This window comes from Talpa occidentalis, unplaced genomic scaffold (genome assembly GCF_014898055.3).
Source record: "Talpa occidentalis isolate TD23 unplaced genomic scaffold, MPIMG_talOcc4v2.1 talOcc4.4, whole genome shotgun sequence".
Taxonomy (NCBI): Eukaryota; Metazoa; Chordata; class Mammalia; order Eulipotyphla; family Talpidae; genus Talpa; species Talpa occidentalis.
In genome coordinates this window covers 137,822,328-137,840,472 of record NW_023604295.1, presented here as the reverse complement: position 1 = coordinate 137,840,472, position 18,145 = coordinate 137,822,328, and the positions used below count along the sequence as shown (strand labels likewise).

At 33.4% G+C, this 18,145-nt stretch overlaps 1 protein-coding gene across 2 annotated transcripts in view; it reads left to right on the top strand.

The window, feature by feature from the left end:
• Nucleotides 1-18,145, top strand: part of GLRA3 (glycine receptor alpha 3) — a 107,994-nt gene that overhangs the window by 47,684 nt on the left and 42,165 nt on the right. For both annotated transcript variants that reach the window (XM_037524735.2, XM_037524734.2), the window contains exon 4: nucleotides 13,371-13,594. In XM_037524735.2, coding sequence (XP_037380632.1) covers nucleotides 13,371-13,594 — 224 coding nt within the window. The remainder of the gene's footprint in view (nucleotides 1-13,370; nucleotides 13,595-18,145) is intronic.

Here is an 18,145-nt window from a genome sequence, read left to right as displayed (position 1 = left end):
GTTTTGCAAAACTGCTATTTCCAAAGTATTCAAGAACATAAAGTTCTTTATCCTGAACTTTATTGGGCTCTTACCTAATCTGTCAATGGTGCTCTTCTTGTGAACTCTCTTACTTTGGCTTTTCTAACCCAAATATCTCCTGGATCTGTCTGGCCACTGTGGCCCAGGTAAGTTTGGATGGTAGACTTCTCTTCTTCCTGTTTCCTGAATGGTCATTCTTCAGGTTTTCATCACTGGCCCTCTCCCCACTACGTAGGTTTATCCTTCCCTGAGGTTATTACCATTCTTTGTATGTATAATGGTTCTATCTCAACAGCTATAAGCCATCTCTCTGTGTGAGAGGGATAAGAAAGAAAAGAACAAACTGAAGTAACTCTGGGACATGATATGTGGAACAGCACATGCATTTGCTGTAATGTTTAGGACAAAATAAACTAAAATAACCCCTAGCTCTGTACTTTAGTTTTTTCCAGGTTATCTAAATCATTTATTTTCCTCAGTTGGACAAAATCCTGAAGTTCACTGGATACAAATATGCTTTGTCTCCTGATTTGCTCTCTCAACGAGCTGGCCAGAAAATTGAGACTTATTTCTTCTCTCATACTTCAATACCTAATGAATAACAAAGTCCCAGCAGTTCTACTTCCCAATTATTTTCCAAATCTGTCACTTTTCTACCACTTTGCAGATCACCCCTCACTGCTGTAACAGACAGAGCATCTAACTGATGCCCAGTCTCTACCTTGCAGTTACAAAGATCTTTCTGAAATTCAAATAAGGCCTTTCTGTTTTTCTGCTCTTTCTTTGGTTCCCAACTATTTGCTCTGGGATCAAAAGTTACCTTTATTTGGCTTGCTAGAGCCTATATTATCTGTCTCACCTAAATCCTCCAGAATTGTCTAGCTCTTTACCCCAAGTGGCAACTTTCTCTGCATTCCAGACATATCCTGTGAACTTTCACCTTTTCAAGTATGTCATATTTTATTTTGCCTCTGCTTCTTTGCATTTACTGTTTCTTCCTCAACTATTCTTTCTACCACCACCCCCTCCTATATTGTCTAATTTTCTCACATTTATCTCTGAAATCAAATGGTCAGTTCTGAGTGCAGCAAAGGCAGGGGTGTACAATTTCTCTTCAAAGGAAGATCACAAAGAGAGAAGTCAAAATATTTGGTCAACATAGAACACATATACAAAGGATTCATAACATATGTAGTTTGATTATGTAAAATACATATGCTGAGTGTAACTCAAATAAACCTAAATTCTTCAGCTTCAAGGTTTCATTCTTCTTGTGAATTCACTTGTCATTTTAAAGTGCTATCACTTTTAAGACTTATCATTGAATCTTGACTCATCACTAGTTTTAATAATAGTTTTTCAACTTAAAATTATAGAAACGGTGACTTAAGTAAGTGTAAACATCTATTATAAGTATCATTCAAATTTCAAAATGACAAAATGTTTTTTAAATGCCTTAGACATTTACAAGAACAACCGGGTATAGCTCTTACTTAAAGGACCATATCATGTCTCACTTTCCTGAAACGGATAATTAAAGCCATCTTGGATATGGCGTGAGTTTGCTTAAAAATTTAATGAAAATAGCAACAAATAGCAAATAATCTTCACTATCGTTTATCATAAATAAATCTGGCAGACATTCGCTTAACCAGTTAATCAAGCTTAACATCACTGATAAGACACGTCAATATCAAGTGCTTCTGATATGTAATTTCAAAAAGACACTATATTCTTTCTGTGATATTCATGTTAAAAATGAATAATACCAATAATACCAATATAATCAAAAGACAAAACCAAATTGAAGCACATTATATAAAATTGCTGGCCAGTATTATTCAAAAAAAATGTCAAGGACACAGAAAAAGCCTGCCACAGATCAGAAAACAAGTGAGTAGTTAAATGCAGTAGGACATCTTAGACTGGATTCCAGGCCAGAAAATTTTAAAAGGACATTAGATGGAAAACTTGTGAAATTCATATTTAGTCTGTAGATAAGTTCCTAATATTATATCACTGTTAATTTTTTTGGTTTCAAAAATGAGCTTGACATATGGGGGGAGCTGGGTGAAGGGTTTACAGGACCTCTCTATGCTATTTTTGCAACTTTTCTATATATCTAAAATTTTAATGGAGGAAAAAGCTTCTCTCTGGATTTTCCAAAGAAATATTTTTATTCTACCAGATATGTGGAACTTCAAATAATCAGATAGGTTATTCTTTCTTGCAGTTGTGCAATAGGAAGGTACTGTAAAGCCAGAGTGGACAGAATGGGCCTTCAGTTATCCAGGCTCTCACTTCCCCAGCACCATCCCTTCCCATCAGCTCTGCTCCTTAGGATGCAGAGTGGGTTTTTCAGGAATCAGGGGATCTTTAGACAAGGAATGATATATTCACAGAAATTCTCTTCCAGCAATTTATGTCCTTCTGGGAAAGGTGATGAAATGCCAGAAGACAGGCTGTAAGAGCTGCCATTTGTCCGCTGTGATCAGGGAGATTTTATAACTTGCAAATGACTTATATTGCAAGTCTGAATTTTTGTCTACCTTCATTACTCTCAAAACATAGGAAAAAGCAAAAATTTCAAACAAAAGAGAGAGAGATTTTCCTCCTTAAAGTTCTGCCGGAGTTTAGCCTTATCTTGACCTATAAAAGTCTAATGAATTTGATTCAGAATGTATTATATTTCTGTAATCCTCTTTCTTTTCCAGAACTTCTATTTCTTATTACTTAAGAGGGCTAAATTGTTGGCCCTTGACAATTTTTAGTACTACAGTTACTATGGACTATGTTATAAAATTTAATTCATTCTGACAAATTCAATGTTTAAAGCAAGCTTGGTGTTCTAATTCTTCAAGCCATATTTCTCAAAATAGCTCACATTAAGAAACACTGAACCATACATTCTCTTAGCCCCAAATGACTGGTCAATATTACCTGCTGATGCTGACCATTGAATCAATTTTGCCTTGTCATCTTCCTAATGAAAATATTTCCTAAAATCTATTATTTTCTTCCTACTTGTCTCTTTTAAGACCACGATTGTTGAGTGGTCTCACAATTGTTAATATGTTTTGTCATGCTGTTTTTTTAAAAAATTATCTACAATACCATTGTTAGGGAATTTATAGCTAATGTTGATTTTGTGAGAAAAGGCACATTTTATTTACTGGGATTCAAAGCTGAGCAAAACTCTGGGATGAGGTAAGAGACTTTTGCTCATCTCAGATCTGTTCTTCCTTTGGGACTGCATCTTAAGAGTCATTCCTGTAGTTTTAAAATGATACTTCTTGAATTCAAAATACAGAATACCCTTTCTAGGTTGCTCTCCCTGCCTTTCTTCCTACATATCCCTTAATAATGAACTCTTTGTGACTTTCAGTATATAAATGGGAAAACAAGAAATTTCTTTTTTCTTTTTTTTAAAGAAATCTTTATTTGAAAAAGATTTATTTATTTATTTATTTATACATACAAGAACTGGAGTACAGGCCAGAGGTGTGGGGGGTGGGTGAGAGGATTCACCAGAGACAGAGTGGGGAACAGAACAGGCAGACTGACTGAAATGCACTGCTGAGGGGAGCAGCGGGTGAGACAGGAGAGGTCTGCTGTGCCATGTGGGTAGCTCCCTGGCCGGGGATCAAACTTGTGCTGCAATGGCTATAGATAGCTTCATAGTGCTGATGCTTAACACCTTGCACCACCAGGGAGGCCCCTATTTCTAAGTTTTTTAGTGAAGTCTTTAGGGTATTCCATGTATATCATCTTGTCATCTGTAAATAATTTTAGTTCTTCTTTTCTACAATGGATTCTTTTAGACCTTGCCTTTTAGATGTCATCATTTTTAGTAAGGAAGATAGTATATCATACAGTGAGAGCTCAAGGCCTGAATGAAAATTAAAGAGATCTTGGTTTTTGTCCTTTTCCTATAAAAAGGCTTTGGTAAAGACACTTAATTTACTCCTTTTGTTCTCATCAATTAAAATAATTTTCCTGTCAAGAAAGTATTCAAGTATAAGTAGCAAGTTAGTGTTACAGGGAAAATAATGTATCATCAGATTCAGGAGTGGGTCAGGACAAAAATATGCTGTGTGAATGAAACACTTATATTTAATGATTTGTGAAAGTTTAGGATACATTGTGCTAAATCCACTCTAGGATTTGCCTTTAATAAAATATGTATGTTCTCAAATTTACATATTCAAACAGAAGAACATAACCACAGTTTGCCAGATATTTTATGACAAGTGAAAACCCATGGATATTTGGCAACTTATTTTTTGCTGACAATGATACCCTATACCAAAATACTGTGAAATTATGCATGCATAGTGTGAAAGACCTGTAAATACAGAAATATTGAAATGCTGTTCTTTAGCAAATGCAGATTTGCTAAATAAATATGAGTTCTTTAGCAAAAAAGCAAAATACCTAATCATCGATTGCATTTTCTTTTAATTCCGAGTTTGGTGTGCTGCATATGTACTTGTCTTAAGAGTAAATTGTGGATTTTAAAGTGGTTATTTAATTTGATGCAGAAACAAACTTTTCATCTGTTCCTCTCAAGAACTATCCTAAATGAGACTGCAGTATTCAATAACGGTTTCTAATAGAATTTAATTCCTCTGCAACTTAAAGCGAAGTTAATAGCTTCCTCTCAGTTTCTTGGCCTAAGTCCAAATCAACGAACAGCTTGTATAGAATTATCTAGATTGCTCAGAAGGCAAACATCATTCAAAATACAATCTAATTTTCTCTTGAACATATATTTAACTCACCAAGTTTTCCACAGTAAAACATTTCTTTTGATATTCAGCCTCTAATATTTCATGGCAAATGATTTTCAATTTGTGCCTTAGGAATTAAAAGATTCTCTGAAAGGGATAAGTGTCTTTCAAAAAAAAAATCACAGAAAATTTAAATATTGGTTGAAGTGAAAAAGTATAATAACAAGTCTCCGTGTTGAGAAAAAATTGAAAATACTGAAAATAATGACTGGAATAATTTATTTACAAGATCAGTTTTCCTAATGAGGACAAATGTGAAAACAAAATAAAAATTATTTGCCATTAATATCTATGAAACCATATCTTTTCCTAAAATACCAAACTGCTAAGAATTACTAGCTCATTAAAATTGTGAAAAGAGATGTATTACCCAAAAAATAGATTCAATTTAAAATATGTATTTATTTAGCTTAACATCTAAATGTGTTTATGCTGGAAATACTTGAAGACTGGAATTGCAAAACAGTTTCCATTAAATCAAATTGTAAATAAGAAAGGCAATGATAATTGTCACTATAATCACTGTTATAGGTGAAGACAAAAGGCAAAATTATGTTTACTTATTGAAAATAAATGAACACTTCTAAGTTTTTGTTCCAAATTGCCTAATTCCACCTGCACTAGACACTTGTGGACCAAATAAAATTTATTTTAATAAAAAAGTAACATATAAACATGGAATGGTGAATAAGAATACTAAGAAATGCATAAAATATATTAAGCATTTTGTACATTGTCAAATGCAACAAAAAAGATGTAAAAATGTATGTGCAACATAATTACAGTTATATGAAAATGTATAAGGTAAAGAAGAAAAAAATACATCAAGATATGAACAATGAGAACAGCATTCATACCTATTTTCTTTACTTTGTAACAATAAAATTAAAAGGCAGACATCATCAATATACAAATTGAGCAGCAGTTCTAAAGAGGGAGGGGTGTGTGTGTGTGTGTGTGTGTGTTTGAAAGGGGGGAGGAGAAAGGAGAGAATGGAAACAGACACAAAAATTGACGAAGGGGCAGAAATGTGGGAATAAGAAAGAAGGAATGAGGATTTTTGCATCAGTGTTCATTAGGGAGATTGGCCTATAGTTTTCCTTTTTTGTGTTGTCCTTATTCGGTTTTGGTATTAGTGTAATATTGGCTTCATAGAACGTGTTTGGTATTATCCCTTCCTTCTCAATTTTTTGGAAGAGTTTGTGAAGGATAGGCACTAATTCGTCTCTGAATCTTTGGTAGAATTCATTTGTAAATCCATCAGGTCCTGGGCTTTTGTTTTTGGGGAGGTTTTTGATTACCATTTCAATTTCGCTGCTTGTAATTGGTCTGTTTAGGTATTCTATTTCTTCTTTATGTAGCTTTGGGTGATTGTAGAGTTGTAGGAATTTGTCCATCTCCTCTAGATTGTTGAACTTTTTTCCATATAACTGTTCATAGTAGTTACTGATTATTCTTTTGATTTCTGCTGTGTCCGTTGTGATTTCTCCTCTTTCATTTATGATCCTGTTTATTTGTGCTTTCTCCCTTTTTTCCTTTGTGAGCCTGCCTAGGGGGTTGTCTATTTTATTGATTTTTTCAAAGAACCAGCTCTTGGTTTCATTGATCTTTTGGATTTTTTTTTTTAGTTTCAATTTCATTTATTTCTGCTTTGGTTTTTATTATTTCTTTTCTTCTACTGGTTTTAGGGTTTTTTTGTTGTTCTTTTTCTAGATATCTGAGCTTCGAGATTAGGTTGTTTCTTTGAGTTCTTTCTTGTTTTTTGATGTGAGCTTCTATTGCTATATATTTTCCTCTTATTACTGCTTTTGCTGCATCCCATACATTTAGGATATTAGTGTCCTCCTTGTCATTCAATTCAAAGAATTTTTTAATTTCTTCTTTGATCTCCTCGTTAGTCCAGTGGTCTTCCAGTAGTGTGGTTTTTAATCTCCATGACCAACAATGTATCCATAAGATAATTCACCACGACCAAGTAAGATTCATTCCAGGGACACAAGGATGGTTTAACATCCGAAAATCAATCAACGTTATCCAACACATCAACAAAAAGAAATATAAAAACCATATGATAATATCAATAGATGCTGAAAAAGCTTTCGACAAAGTGCAACACCCATTCATGATAAAAGCCCTTGAAATTCTTGGGATACAAGGAATATACCTCAACATCATAAAGGCCATCTATGACAAGCCAACAGCTAGTATCATCCTCAATGGTGAAAAGCTGAAAGCAATTCCATTAAGATCTGGAACAAGACAAGGATGTCCACTCTCACCACTGCTTTTCAATATAATACTGGAAGTCCTAGCCAGAGCAATAAGACAAGAGAAAGACATCCAAGGAATCCAAATAGGAAAAGAAGAAGTCAAACTATCACTATTTGCAGATGATATGATAATATACATAGAGAACCCCAAAAACTCCACAGAAAAACTAATTCAACTTATCAATCAATTCAGTAAAGTGGCAGGATACAAAATCAACACGCAAAAGTCAGTAGCCTTCCTATACACAAACAATAAATCTGAAGAAGAAGAAATAAAAAAACCATCCCTTTTATTATCGAAACAAAAAAAAATCAAATATTTGGGAATAAATCTAACAAAAGAGGTAAAGGACCTATACAAAGAAAATTATAAAACACTGTTAAAAGAAATAGAAGAAGACACAAAGAAATGGAAAGACATCCCCTGCTCATGGATTGGAAGAATAAACATTATTAAAATGGCCATCCTACCAAAAGCAATATACCAATTCAATGCTATTCCAATCAAAATTTCAATGTCATTCTTCAAAGAAATAGAACAATTATTGATGAAATTCATATGGAATCACCAAAAACCCCAAATAGCCAAAGCTCTACTGAAAAAAAAAGAAGGAAATGGAGGCATCACACTCCCAGACTTCAAACTATACTACAAAGCCATAATCATCAAAACTGCATGGTATTGGAACAAGAACAGACATACAGACCAATGGAATCGAATAGAAAATCCAGAAATGAACCCACAGATTTACAGTCAACTAATATTTGACAAAGGAGCAAAGACTATGCATTGGAGCAAAGAAAGTTTGTTCAATAAATGGTGCTGGGAAAACTGGGTTGCTACATGCAAAAGAATGAAGCTTGACCACTACCTCACACCATACACAAAAATCAACTCAAAATGGATTAAAGAACTAGACATAAGACCTGAAACCATAAAATACATGGAAGGAAATATAGGTGAAACACTACGTGATTTGCATATCAAAGACATCTTTACAGACACATTACCCAAAGCAGTGATAGAGAAGGCAAAGATAAACAGCTGGGACTACATCAAATTAAAGAGCTTCTGCACAGCAAAAGAGACAATAACAAAAACAAAGAGAAACCCCACCAACTGGGAGAACATTTTTGTACACAATACTAATGATAAAGGACGGATCACAAAAATCTGCAAAGAGCTGATGAGACTCAACAACATCAAAGAAAATAACCCAGTCAAAAAATGGGCAGAAGAGCTAAAAAGAAACTTCTCTGAAGAGGAAATGCAAATGGCCAACAGACATATGAAAAAATGTTCAACATCACTTGTAATCAGGGAAATGCAAATCAAAACTACCATGAGATACCATCTTACACCAGTGAGAATGGCACATATTAAAAAAACTAGCAACAACAAATGTTGGCGAGGTTGTGGAGAAAAAGGAACTCTCCTGCACTGTTGGTGGGAATGCAAACTGGTCCAACCACTATGGAGAGCTGTGTGGAGATTTCTTGACCTACTAAACATAGAGCTTCCATATGATCCAGCAATTCCACTCCTAGGTATTTACCCAAAGGACACAGAAACATCCATTCCAAAGAACACCTGCACCCCTATGTTTATAGCAGCACTATTTACAATAGCTAAGCTTTGGAAACAGCCCAAATGCCCAAAAATAGATGACTGGATCAAGAAGATGTGGTACATATATACCATGGAATATTACTCAGCATTCAAAAAAGATAAACACATGGAATTTGCAGCAACATGGATGGCACTGGAAGGGATCATGCTCAGCGAAATAAGCCAAAAAGAGAAAGAAAAATACCGGATGGTCTCACTCATAGCAGGAATCTAGAAAACTTAAATAAGGGATCAGGAAAATGAATAACTATAAGAAAGTGAAAATCAAAATCAACAAAAAACTATGAACCAGAGACACTTTTGGGGGGGTGGGGGCCAGAAGGGGAGGGATGGGGGTCAGAATGGGGCATGTGCAGTTGTATGGGGGAATATAAAAATAAAATTTATTATTTAAAAAAAAAAAAGAAGGAATGAAAAGAGATAGAGGAGTAAGCTCCTGGGTTAGAAAGAGCCTGAAAGCACTAGGGAAATTAAAGATTAAACAACTTATGAACCATGGAAAAGAGAAGCATTTAAAACTTCATTAAATTAGATGAGTGTTGTTCTTTATTCGTTTTTTTTTTCCTAATTGGTCATTTTAATTTAGTTCTAGCAACCCTATACTTCCCTATACAACAAAAGATAAAAGATATATACTAGATATTATTTTAGCTGATATTGTGCATTTTTATTTTCACTAAATTTGGTCTTTGCCCAGATACCTATTATGAGAAATGACAATCTGGCACCTATTAGATTTAATCCAAGAAAACTGTAACTGTAGTGCTTTTAATTTCCCATCAATGAGAATGTTGATTAGTCATCCCTCAAATTCCTTGTGAAAAGAAACATAAACCACATAAGCCCTGACTAGTTGTGTTAGTTTATAGAGTGTAGAGCATGCTTGGTATGTGTGTAAGGCGAATGCTGGGTGATTGTATATTATGGGAAAAGCAGATCCTGCAAAGCTCTGAAGACAGACGTCTGGGTCTGAATTAGAGCTCTGCTACTTATTACCCTTTAATTCTGTTGAAATCATTTAATATATATTTGTCTCATTAGCCACATATATAAAGTCAGGCAAATATTAATAACAACACTAAGTTTGTAAATTTGCTAGTAGGAGTGATTCATGAAGGACCCAGTATACTGTCTGCTACGTGGTGCTATGGACATGTGAACAGCTATATTTAATGTCATAGATCAGAGTCTGCGCACACAGCAAATTTAATATCTATCTAGAGATATATGGATTGTGCATATATGTACTATATAAAGAAGCAGGAGGGATAATTAAAAACAAATTATAAAAATACATCAATGTTGAATGTGAAAGTTAATAATAAGGTTAAGGATAAACATAATAATTCTGCAAATTTTCCACAAGATGTTCACCATATTTCAACATTACAATTATCTGCCCAATACTTTTACATGGCAAATCAAAGTGCCCTGCAGCCCTTCAGAACCTAATTTAGAAAGAGAAAATGCAACCAAACTTCTATTTAACATGGCTCCTAATTTTCAGTCTAAATCTATTATTTAATGCGTGGTTCTAAGGACTTTGTATAGATCAATTCAATGCTCACAGCTATCCGGTGGAGGGGTGCTGTTATGATCATCCCTATTTTACAGATGAAAAATATCTAGCTAGAGAGAGAGATTACAAAACCATTAGCTGGGGGAGATTTAGTCCCAGAAAGACTTGCTTCTGAGTTTGGTAAGTTGACACTATAACGTTTGCATAATTTAATTATTTTTGTGTGCATCATAATGTAAGAATTTCAAGCAACGTGTCAAGAAATGCAGTGTGGGTTCTATTATTTATTTACTAAGTGATATACCACAGGAACTTAAACTACATCTTAATGGATACTTATCTTCAAAGCAAAATGCCCTACATAATTTTAATTTCCCCATAAAATATTTTCTTGCAAAATTAATGTAATGTAATACTTTAAAACTCTAGACTATCATTCTATAATAATAATAATAAAAATAAATTTTGTCTTCTAAAATGTCTATTTTAGTCTTTCTGTATTATGAATGGTTGTATTTCAATCATTATTGTAGAATATTAAAAATATTGTGATAAATAGTATATTATTTGCAAAAATGTGCTTATTATATAACATGCAAAACCAGTCAAATATAGAACAACTTCTGAAGGATTTTCACATATTTATTACTATGAAAAGTATTTATATGGAAAAAGAATCATTAGTCAGTCATTAGGATAATAGCTGTCTTAAAATTTTATGAATCCACATAAACATAAATTCAGTTGCCTTATGAGAATTATAAATGTCTTACATGCCTATATTTTATAAATGTGAAATAATTTATGATTATAAATACTGACTTTACTTTGACATACTGCTAAAAACTGATCTTAATAATAAATACTGATTTTACTTTGAATATCTATTACTGACTTTTTTTTGGTCACTTATAACCTTAGCACATTTTTATTTTATAAAAGGATTGTCCATATGAGCAAAAGAAAATCTAGTAATCAAATAATTAGTCTTTCTTTTACATGTAATCAATGAATCACAGAATTTTTAAACTGGCTTTGTTAAGTCCAATGTATGTATTTATTTATTTGTTTGTTTGTTTATTTATTTTGCATGTGTGGCATGCACATGCCTTAGTCTCTGTTTTTGCAAAGCTGTTGGTTTCTTCAGTGCATAATCTTTTATTTACAGTGATTTCAAATTAAGTTACTGGGACTCCTTTGATTTACCCTTATCCTTGCACATTTTTACAAATTAGATTTAAAAAATATATTATTGGTTGTTGGGGAGATGGAATACACTGGATGTATGAAATCAGTCTTAATCTTTTCTAGAATCTAGAATTTTTATAAATTCAATCTTTATTTTTTTAAGATTTTTTTTACCAAGGTAACACTGGTTTACAACACTGTATATGATTTAGAAATATAAACTTTTATTTTCAAAATGCTGAATTTGGTTATTTGACAGAGTAGCTTCCCAGAACAATGTTTTTTACAGCCAAGTCAAAAGCCAAAACTTGAAGAACCCCTAAAAGCTAAATTTCTAGGTTTTCCAGAAATGGTTATTATTTTTGCTTTGGACCCTAACCCTAAACAGAAGACCTAAATGTGTCAGAAAACAGAGATATTTCAGGCTATTTTCAGAAAGAGCACAATGGAAATAGGATGACACTTTCCCGTGGTGACAGTTGATTTTTCCTTATGTGATTTAGAAACAGACACAAAGGATATTTGAGTTTTGTATTTTTCAGACTCCTGGAGCAACAACTTGTACCTGAAAGTGCTGACATTGTGTCTTTCCATGCAATTTATCACTACATCAATAACAAAAGGATAATGAGATTCAATCAAATTTTATTCAGATACTGTAGCTTAAATGTCTTTTTATTTGAGCCTCACAGTGGGGAACAGCTACAGATTTCTCAATCAATTAATTCCAGTAAAAATGCTTCCAGTTTTAAAATATATCTTAACTCTTGCTCCAAAGGAAATTCTTTACTCATCAGTTATTTTCCCTGGCATATATTGTCCCACTACTCCATACAACACAGAGAGAAACTGGGGTCTCCAGGTTAGGGCAGAGCACAGACTGCAGGACAGCAAAGGAAACAGGAAGTAGCGTCTGACCAGAAAGCCACTTCCTGGTCTAGACGGGGAGAAAATGGCCGCCCTCGGCTGCTAGAAGCTTGTTCGCTTCTCCCCATTTATTTTCTGGTATGTAACCTCAGTTACAGTTAGAAGATAGGGTTCTCAGCACCCAAATAATGATCAAGGGCACATACCATTGGCAACATTCCCTATAGATGCAGATTTTGATCTGCTTGCAAGATAAGCAATCTGTAGGGTCTGATATTGAGGAAGTGTTCTTTGTGAATGCTTGGTTTTACAGTATTCTATTATTCACAGGATGAACAATTAGATGAAAACTGGCATTCATTTTGCCTGAATATCTCCAGCCCTCGGCTATTTACCATGGAAATAAAACTTTCTTAAAGTGATCATTTTATTCAAGCTTATAATGAGATCTATATATTTATTTGCTCATTTCAGAAATCTTTGGGGAAAATTGTATTTGTAAAGTTATGGTTAATGCTTATATTCTTATATTGTGTTCAAAAAGCACCACACGTACACCTACCTATCGATTGTTGTCATTCCATAGATGGGTCAGAAAATATGAGCAAGAATGCAGTTGAAATCATTGACTCTTTCTCTTTTTAACTTAACAATGAAAAATCTAATCGGGAAATCTCATTATCCTAATCTTCTTAACAGATTACAGGCAATAAAGTTCTTTAATTATTCTTTTATGATTCCAAAATTGCTTTTTAATTTTCCCAAATCATCTATTTCCAAGAACTGACATATTAAATGCAAGAAAATGTGTGCTCATTGTAAAGAAGTATATATATATTCATTTGTATTGTGTAGTTACTAAAAGAAATGGTTCTAGAACATAATTGTGAAGCAGACAATATTTGGCCCAAAGTGCCTAATAACAATCCAGTATTTTATTCTGACAAACCAAGTAGGTAAACTCTTAGTGGAGCCACAAAATATAATCTGTCAGTGACTTCTGCTATAATTCAGGGAATTCCAAAATGTAGCACATAAGATTCTAAATTTTTAAAACCTTGTTGTTTTTCTTTCTTATATTGTAGGATTACAGAGTGAATATTTTTCTTCGTCAGAAGTGGAATGACCCCCGTCTGGCATACAGTGAATATCCTGATGACTCTTTAGACCTAGACCCTTCCATGTTGGATTCCATTTGGAAACCTGATTTGTTCTTTGCCAATGAAAAGGGTGCCAACTTTCATGAAGTTACTACAGACAACAAATTATTGAGAATTTTTAAGAACGGAAATGTTCTTTATTCAATAAGGTGAGTCATAGACTTAAATTTCTGATTTTAGTGAAAGAAATTGTATCTTTGAGGTTTGAGTGAGAGTTTTGAAATTTTTAAGTAAGTGCTTTCATTGTTCAGCTTCAATTTCTCTGAAATCCCATTTTTCAAATATGTCTAATTAACAATACCTGGCTCACATTCTAGATCCAAGGATGATATGAATAATTATTGGAAATCCACTATTTTAATAAATGATCCAGGTTCTTAGCATCCGTCAAGTTGGCTGGTGGCTTAAAGACAAATTGGAGACAGCTGAATCAACATGTGATTATCAATTTGTGTGTGCTTATATCTCTTAAATATTATTAGAGGAAGAAATATTTAGATTTGCCCTTCTAGGATGCATTTTCTGTAAATTATTTTTCAGGAACATGTTTTTTAGAATTTCTCTGGGCTTCTCTGTTCATCTTTTGTATTTTCACCTTAACTTGCCAATTTTCATTCCTTTTTTAAATTTTATTTTGTTTTTGCATAGAAGAACTGAGGTGTAGGCCAGAGGTGTGGGGGTTGAGAGGATTCATCAGAGACAGAAATGAGGAGCAGAATAAGCTTATCTACTGAAATAAATTGCTGAGGGGAGCAGCAGGTGAGACAGGTGAGGTCTGCTGTGCCATATGTAGTGCCCTCCCCAGGGATTGAACTCAGGCCTTAAAGGTAATAGCACTGAGACTTAACTTGTAGGCCACTAGGGAGACCCCAATTTTTATTCTTTCTACCTGCCATACTGTAAATAGTGATTTATTGATGAACTTTGAAGAGGGCAGGAACAAAAACCAAATGGTAATAGTGACAAATTGATGACAATCAAAACTTTATTACAATCCCTAGAAAAGAGCTTATTTACACATTTTAGTTATTTATTATACATTTCCAGAAGACCATGTAGCTTTTAAAACTAATACCAAAATGTAAGTCCTAGTAATAGAATTTCATGACAGCTGAACTTTAAATATCATTCAACTTGTTAAATATCAAAAAGACCATGTGGAGATCTGCAGCCTCCAGCAGTACGAAGGACCTCTCCACATTTTTACCAATGATACTGATTAGGGAACTTTGTCTTTTAGCTATACCTGGAAGCAAAGAGGTAGCACATCCTCTCCTTTTCCTGACAGAGTGGTGTCAGAGAAAGCCAATGCACACAGGAAGTTTAAATAAGATTCAGAGAATAGTAAAATAAATATGAAATGTCTAAGCTTCAATCAAATATTGTTCACCATACAAAAAAACAGGTAGTTCTCAGACTAAATGGGAAAAAAAGATAATCAGCTGTTTCCAACAGTAAGATGATAAGTATTAAACTATTTCAGGGAGAAGTTATACATATGCTTGAGACAAATGGAAAAATTAGAATGTCTCATTAAAGAAATAGAAGCTATAAAATGGAACCAAATGAAAATTTTAGAATTGAAAAAAATGATAAGCAAATTAAAACCTAATGTGTGGAGTCAATAGATAAGTGAAGAGGACACAGGGATGAATGAGTAAATTTTAGGATAGAATAATCAACATTACTCACTTTTAACAACAAAGAAATAATGCATTGTGGTTGTGGGGCAAGGTGTCAGGAACAGGTGGTGATATAGCAAAGATCTGACATTCATGCCATCAGTCTGAGGTAGAGGAGAACAAACATGGAGCTAAATGCATATATATTTATACATGTAAGTACATATATTTAGCTAAATATATAAATATATACATATGTAAATGATGGTAGTTTTTTATAAATTTTTCAAAAAGCATGAACCAGCAGATTCAAGATGAATGATCCCCAAAGATATATATACTAGTTAACATTATGCACAAATTTCTAAAAGCTAAATAAAATTCCTGAAGTTATTTAGAGAAAAAAAATTAGCATGGTAGTAGACATCCTAAAGAAGTGACATATATTTTTCAAGAGCTGAAAAAAGAAACTGTTATTCTAAAATCTAGTACCCTGTGAAAATATTCTTGAAGATTGAAGGGGAAATAAAAACATTTTTGGATAAAGGAAAAGTAAGAGCATTTTCACTAGTAGATCTACCCAGAAAGTATAGCTAAAGCAAAATTTCAAAACAGAAAAGAAATAATAACAAAGAAACAAGGAATATCAAGAAGGAAGAAAGGAAATAGTTTAAGCCAAAATTTAATTATTTACAATAGAACTTTATTTACATGTTGAATTTTGTAAATTAAACCTGAAATCTCTGTAATTTTGCAAACCAATAAAAAATTAAAAAGGGGAAAGCTTCTAAAATATATTTAAGAGAAATGGTATATATTTATTTTTATTTCAAACACTTATATGTGAGAATAACAGTGAATGTAAAAATACACATATGTAAATTAATTCAGGAAATCTGAAAGGACACTAACAAGTGACTAAGAATAACCAATTATGGAAATGAGCAGCAGAGTGTGGGTAGGAAAATAAGTAAGGTATAGATTTTTGCTATATGCAAATATATATTGTTTGAATTTATATAGGTGAGTTATGTATTATAACTCATGAGTTATGTATTACATATGAATCAAATCAATGTATTTTTATGTGACAAAGTGCTTAACCTGAACTTGTGAGTCTTGACCTCTCTGTATTGTACATTCCTGGTGCATATCATGCAGGCTGCCCGTAGAGCAAATTTAATACTTTTCTTGGTAATTTTAAAAATTAACATTGTGATTTATATAATTTTTTTCTTAATTATGTGACACCACCTCATCTCAGACAGATTTTAGGTAGCATGGGCTGCAAGAACGCATCCCCAGATAACAGGGAATAATCACTTTCACAAAATTAGAAAATCTAAAATAGTCCCATTGATAAACTTGGACCTCAATTTTTGTGGATATTTTGTTGTTTATATCAAGTCTTATTAGAATTGGAAACTGGTACCATACATCTTCGAATATTATGAAGAATATTCGAATATTATGAAGAATGTTCGAATATTATGAAGAAAGTTATAGGATAATTCAGAAATGCATCTTTTTCTTTCAGTATGAATTCAGATGAAACAGATGATATCTCTCAGCTCCTAGTTTTTGTTTGCTATATCCTGGCTTACACGATCAAAGAATAAATTCATATTTTTGTGAGTTGTTTTTGGAAATCTCACAGGACTTTGAAATCTTCAAATGGCAGTTTCTTTGTTAACAAAAGTTGTGCCAGAAACAAAGATCTCATTCAATTTACAAATGGAGCATCTGTGATGTTTCATGAGCGAGCTGGCTTTCCTGACTGTTTAAAGAAAGAAGCAGAATGTCCTGACTATCTGACCTATTGAACTTATCATCTGTGCTTCCTCCTTATACCAACTAAAACAAAGAAATAAACTGTAGAAGGAATAAAAATGGCATCAACACAGGAGAATGAAAGTCATGGGTAGGAAGACAGTGACAGATGAGTGATGACAACATGTTTTAGGAAGCCTGAAAATGAATGCACTTGTGAAAACCAACTTAATAGACATAGTGGGAAACCTAAGCCAAAGCAGAGGAACTCAAAAGAAAGAAAATAATATGCTCTAACTTTTAGAAATTTGAGACAGTTAGGATTTCAGAAAGTGGGAGTAAAAAAAAGCATTTAATAGACGACTTAAATTTTGTAGGAACAGCAGTGAGTCTTCTTGCTGATTTTTTTCACCAATGTCCATAAGGCTATGGACAACTTTTTTCCCTCTGAACTAGGTGGCAAGCAGGAGAGAACAGTTATTTCAAGAGCTTCAGGAGTAAAGGCTTCATGAGTGAGCACAACTGGTGTCTGTCACCAAAAAAAGTGAGGACTATGTGGTTTTCACACTACAGGCTGAACTCCTGTTCTCCCTAAAATGCTGAAAGTCAAACCTAAACCCTTTTCCATGGAATAGTCAGAATACATCTCTGGAAAATGAACTTGCCCAAGAGAAAAGATCTAAAGACACTGAGAAATGGAAAACCACCTATGAACATCTGGGTGGCCCTGCTGTCAGCCTGTATTTAGGATCATTGCCCAACAACCATCAGCTAATTAAGGTCAGATAGTTTTTAGTCATTCTTAAGTATAAGATCTTTGAGAGGATCCTGTAATATTTACAATAATTAAAAGAAGTAGGAACCAAAGGAAATGTGCAGAGGGGAAAAATAGAGTAAAGAGAAGAAAATTAGAGAAACAAAAAGAAAATAAATGACTGGAGAAAATGCAAAGAATAGAAGAGATAATTAAAAAAAATTCTCCATGCAGTGGGGACAACTGCATGCATGAATATTTCTTGGAGAGAAAATACAGAGTCATTCAGAGCATATTATGAGCAAATAGTGATCCAAAGTGATGGGGTGTGGATCAGTAAACTATTTGGAAGATGAAGTGAATGAAGAAGTATCTTAAGAAGTAAAATGAAGATCCAAAAAAATAAAAAGCAGAGGAGAGCTGAGGTAGAAATGAGAACATTAACACAGAGATCCAATATCTGACTAGAAAAGAACAGAAAAATAGAGATTCCCATGAAAAATGAAGAATTGACAGATCACCTACCATTTTTAACCATTGAGAAGGACTTTGAA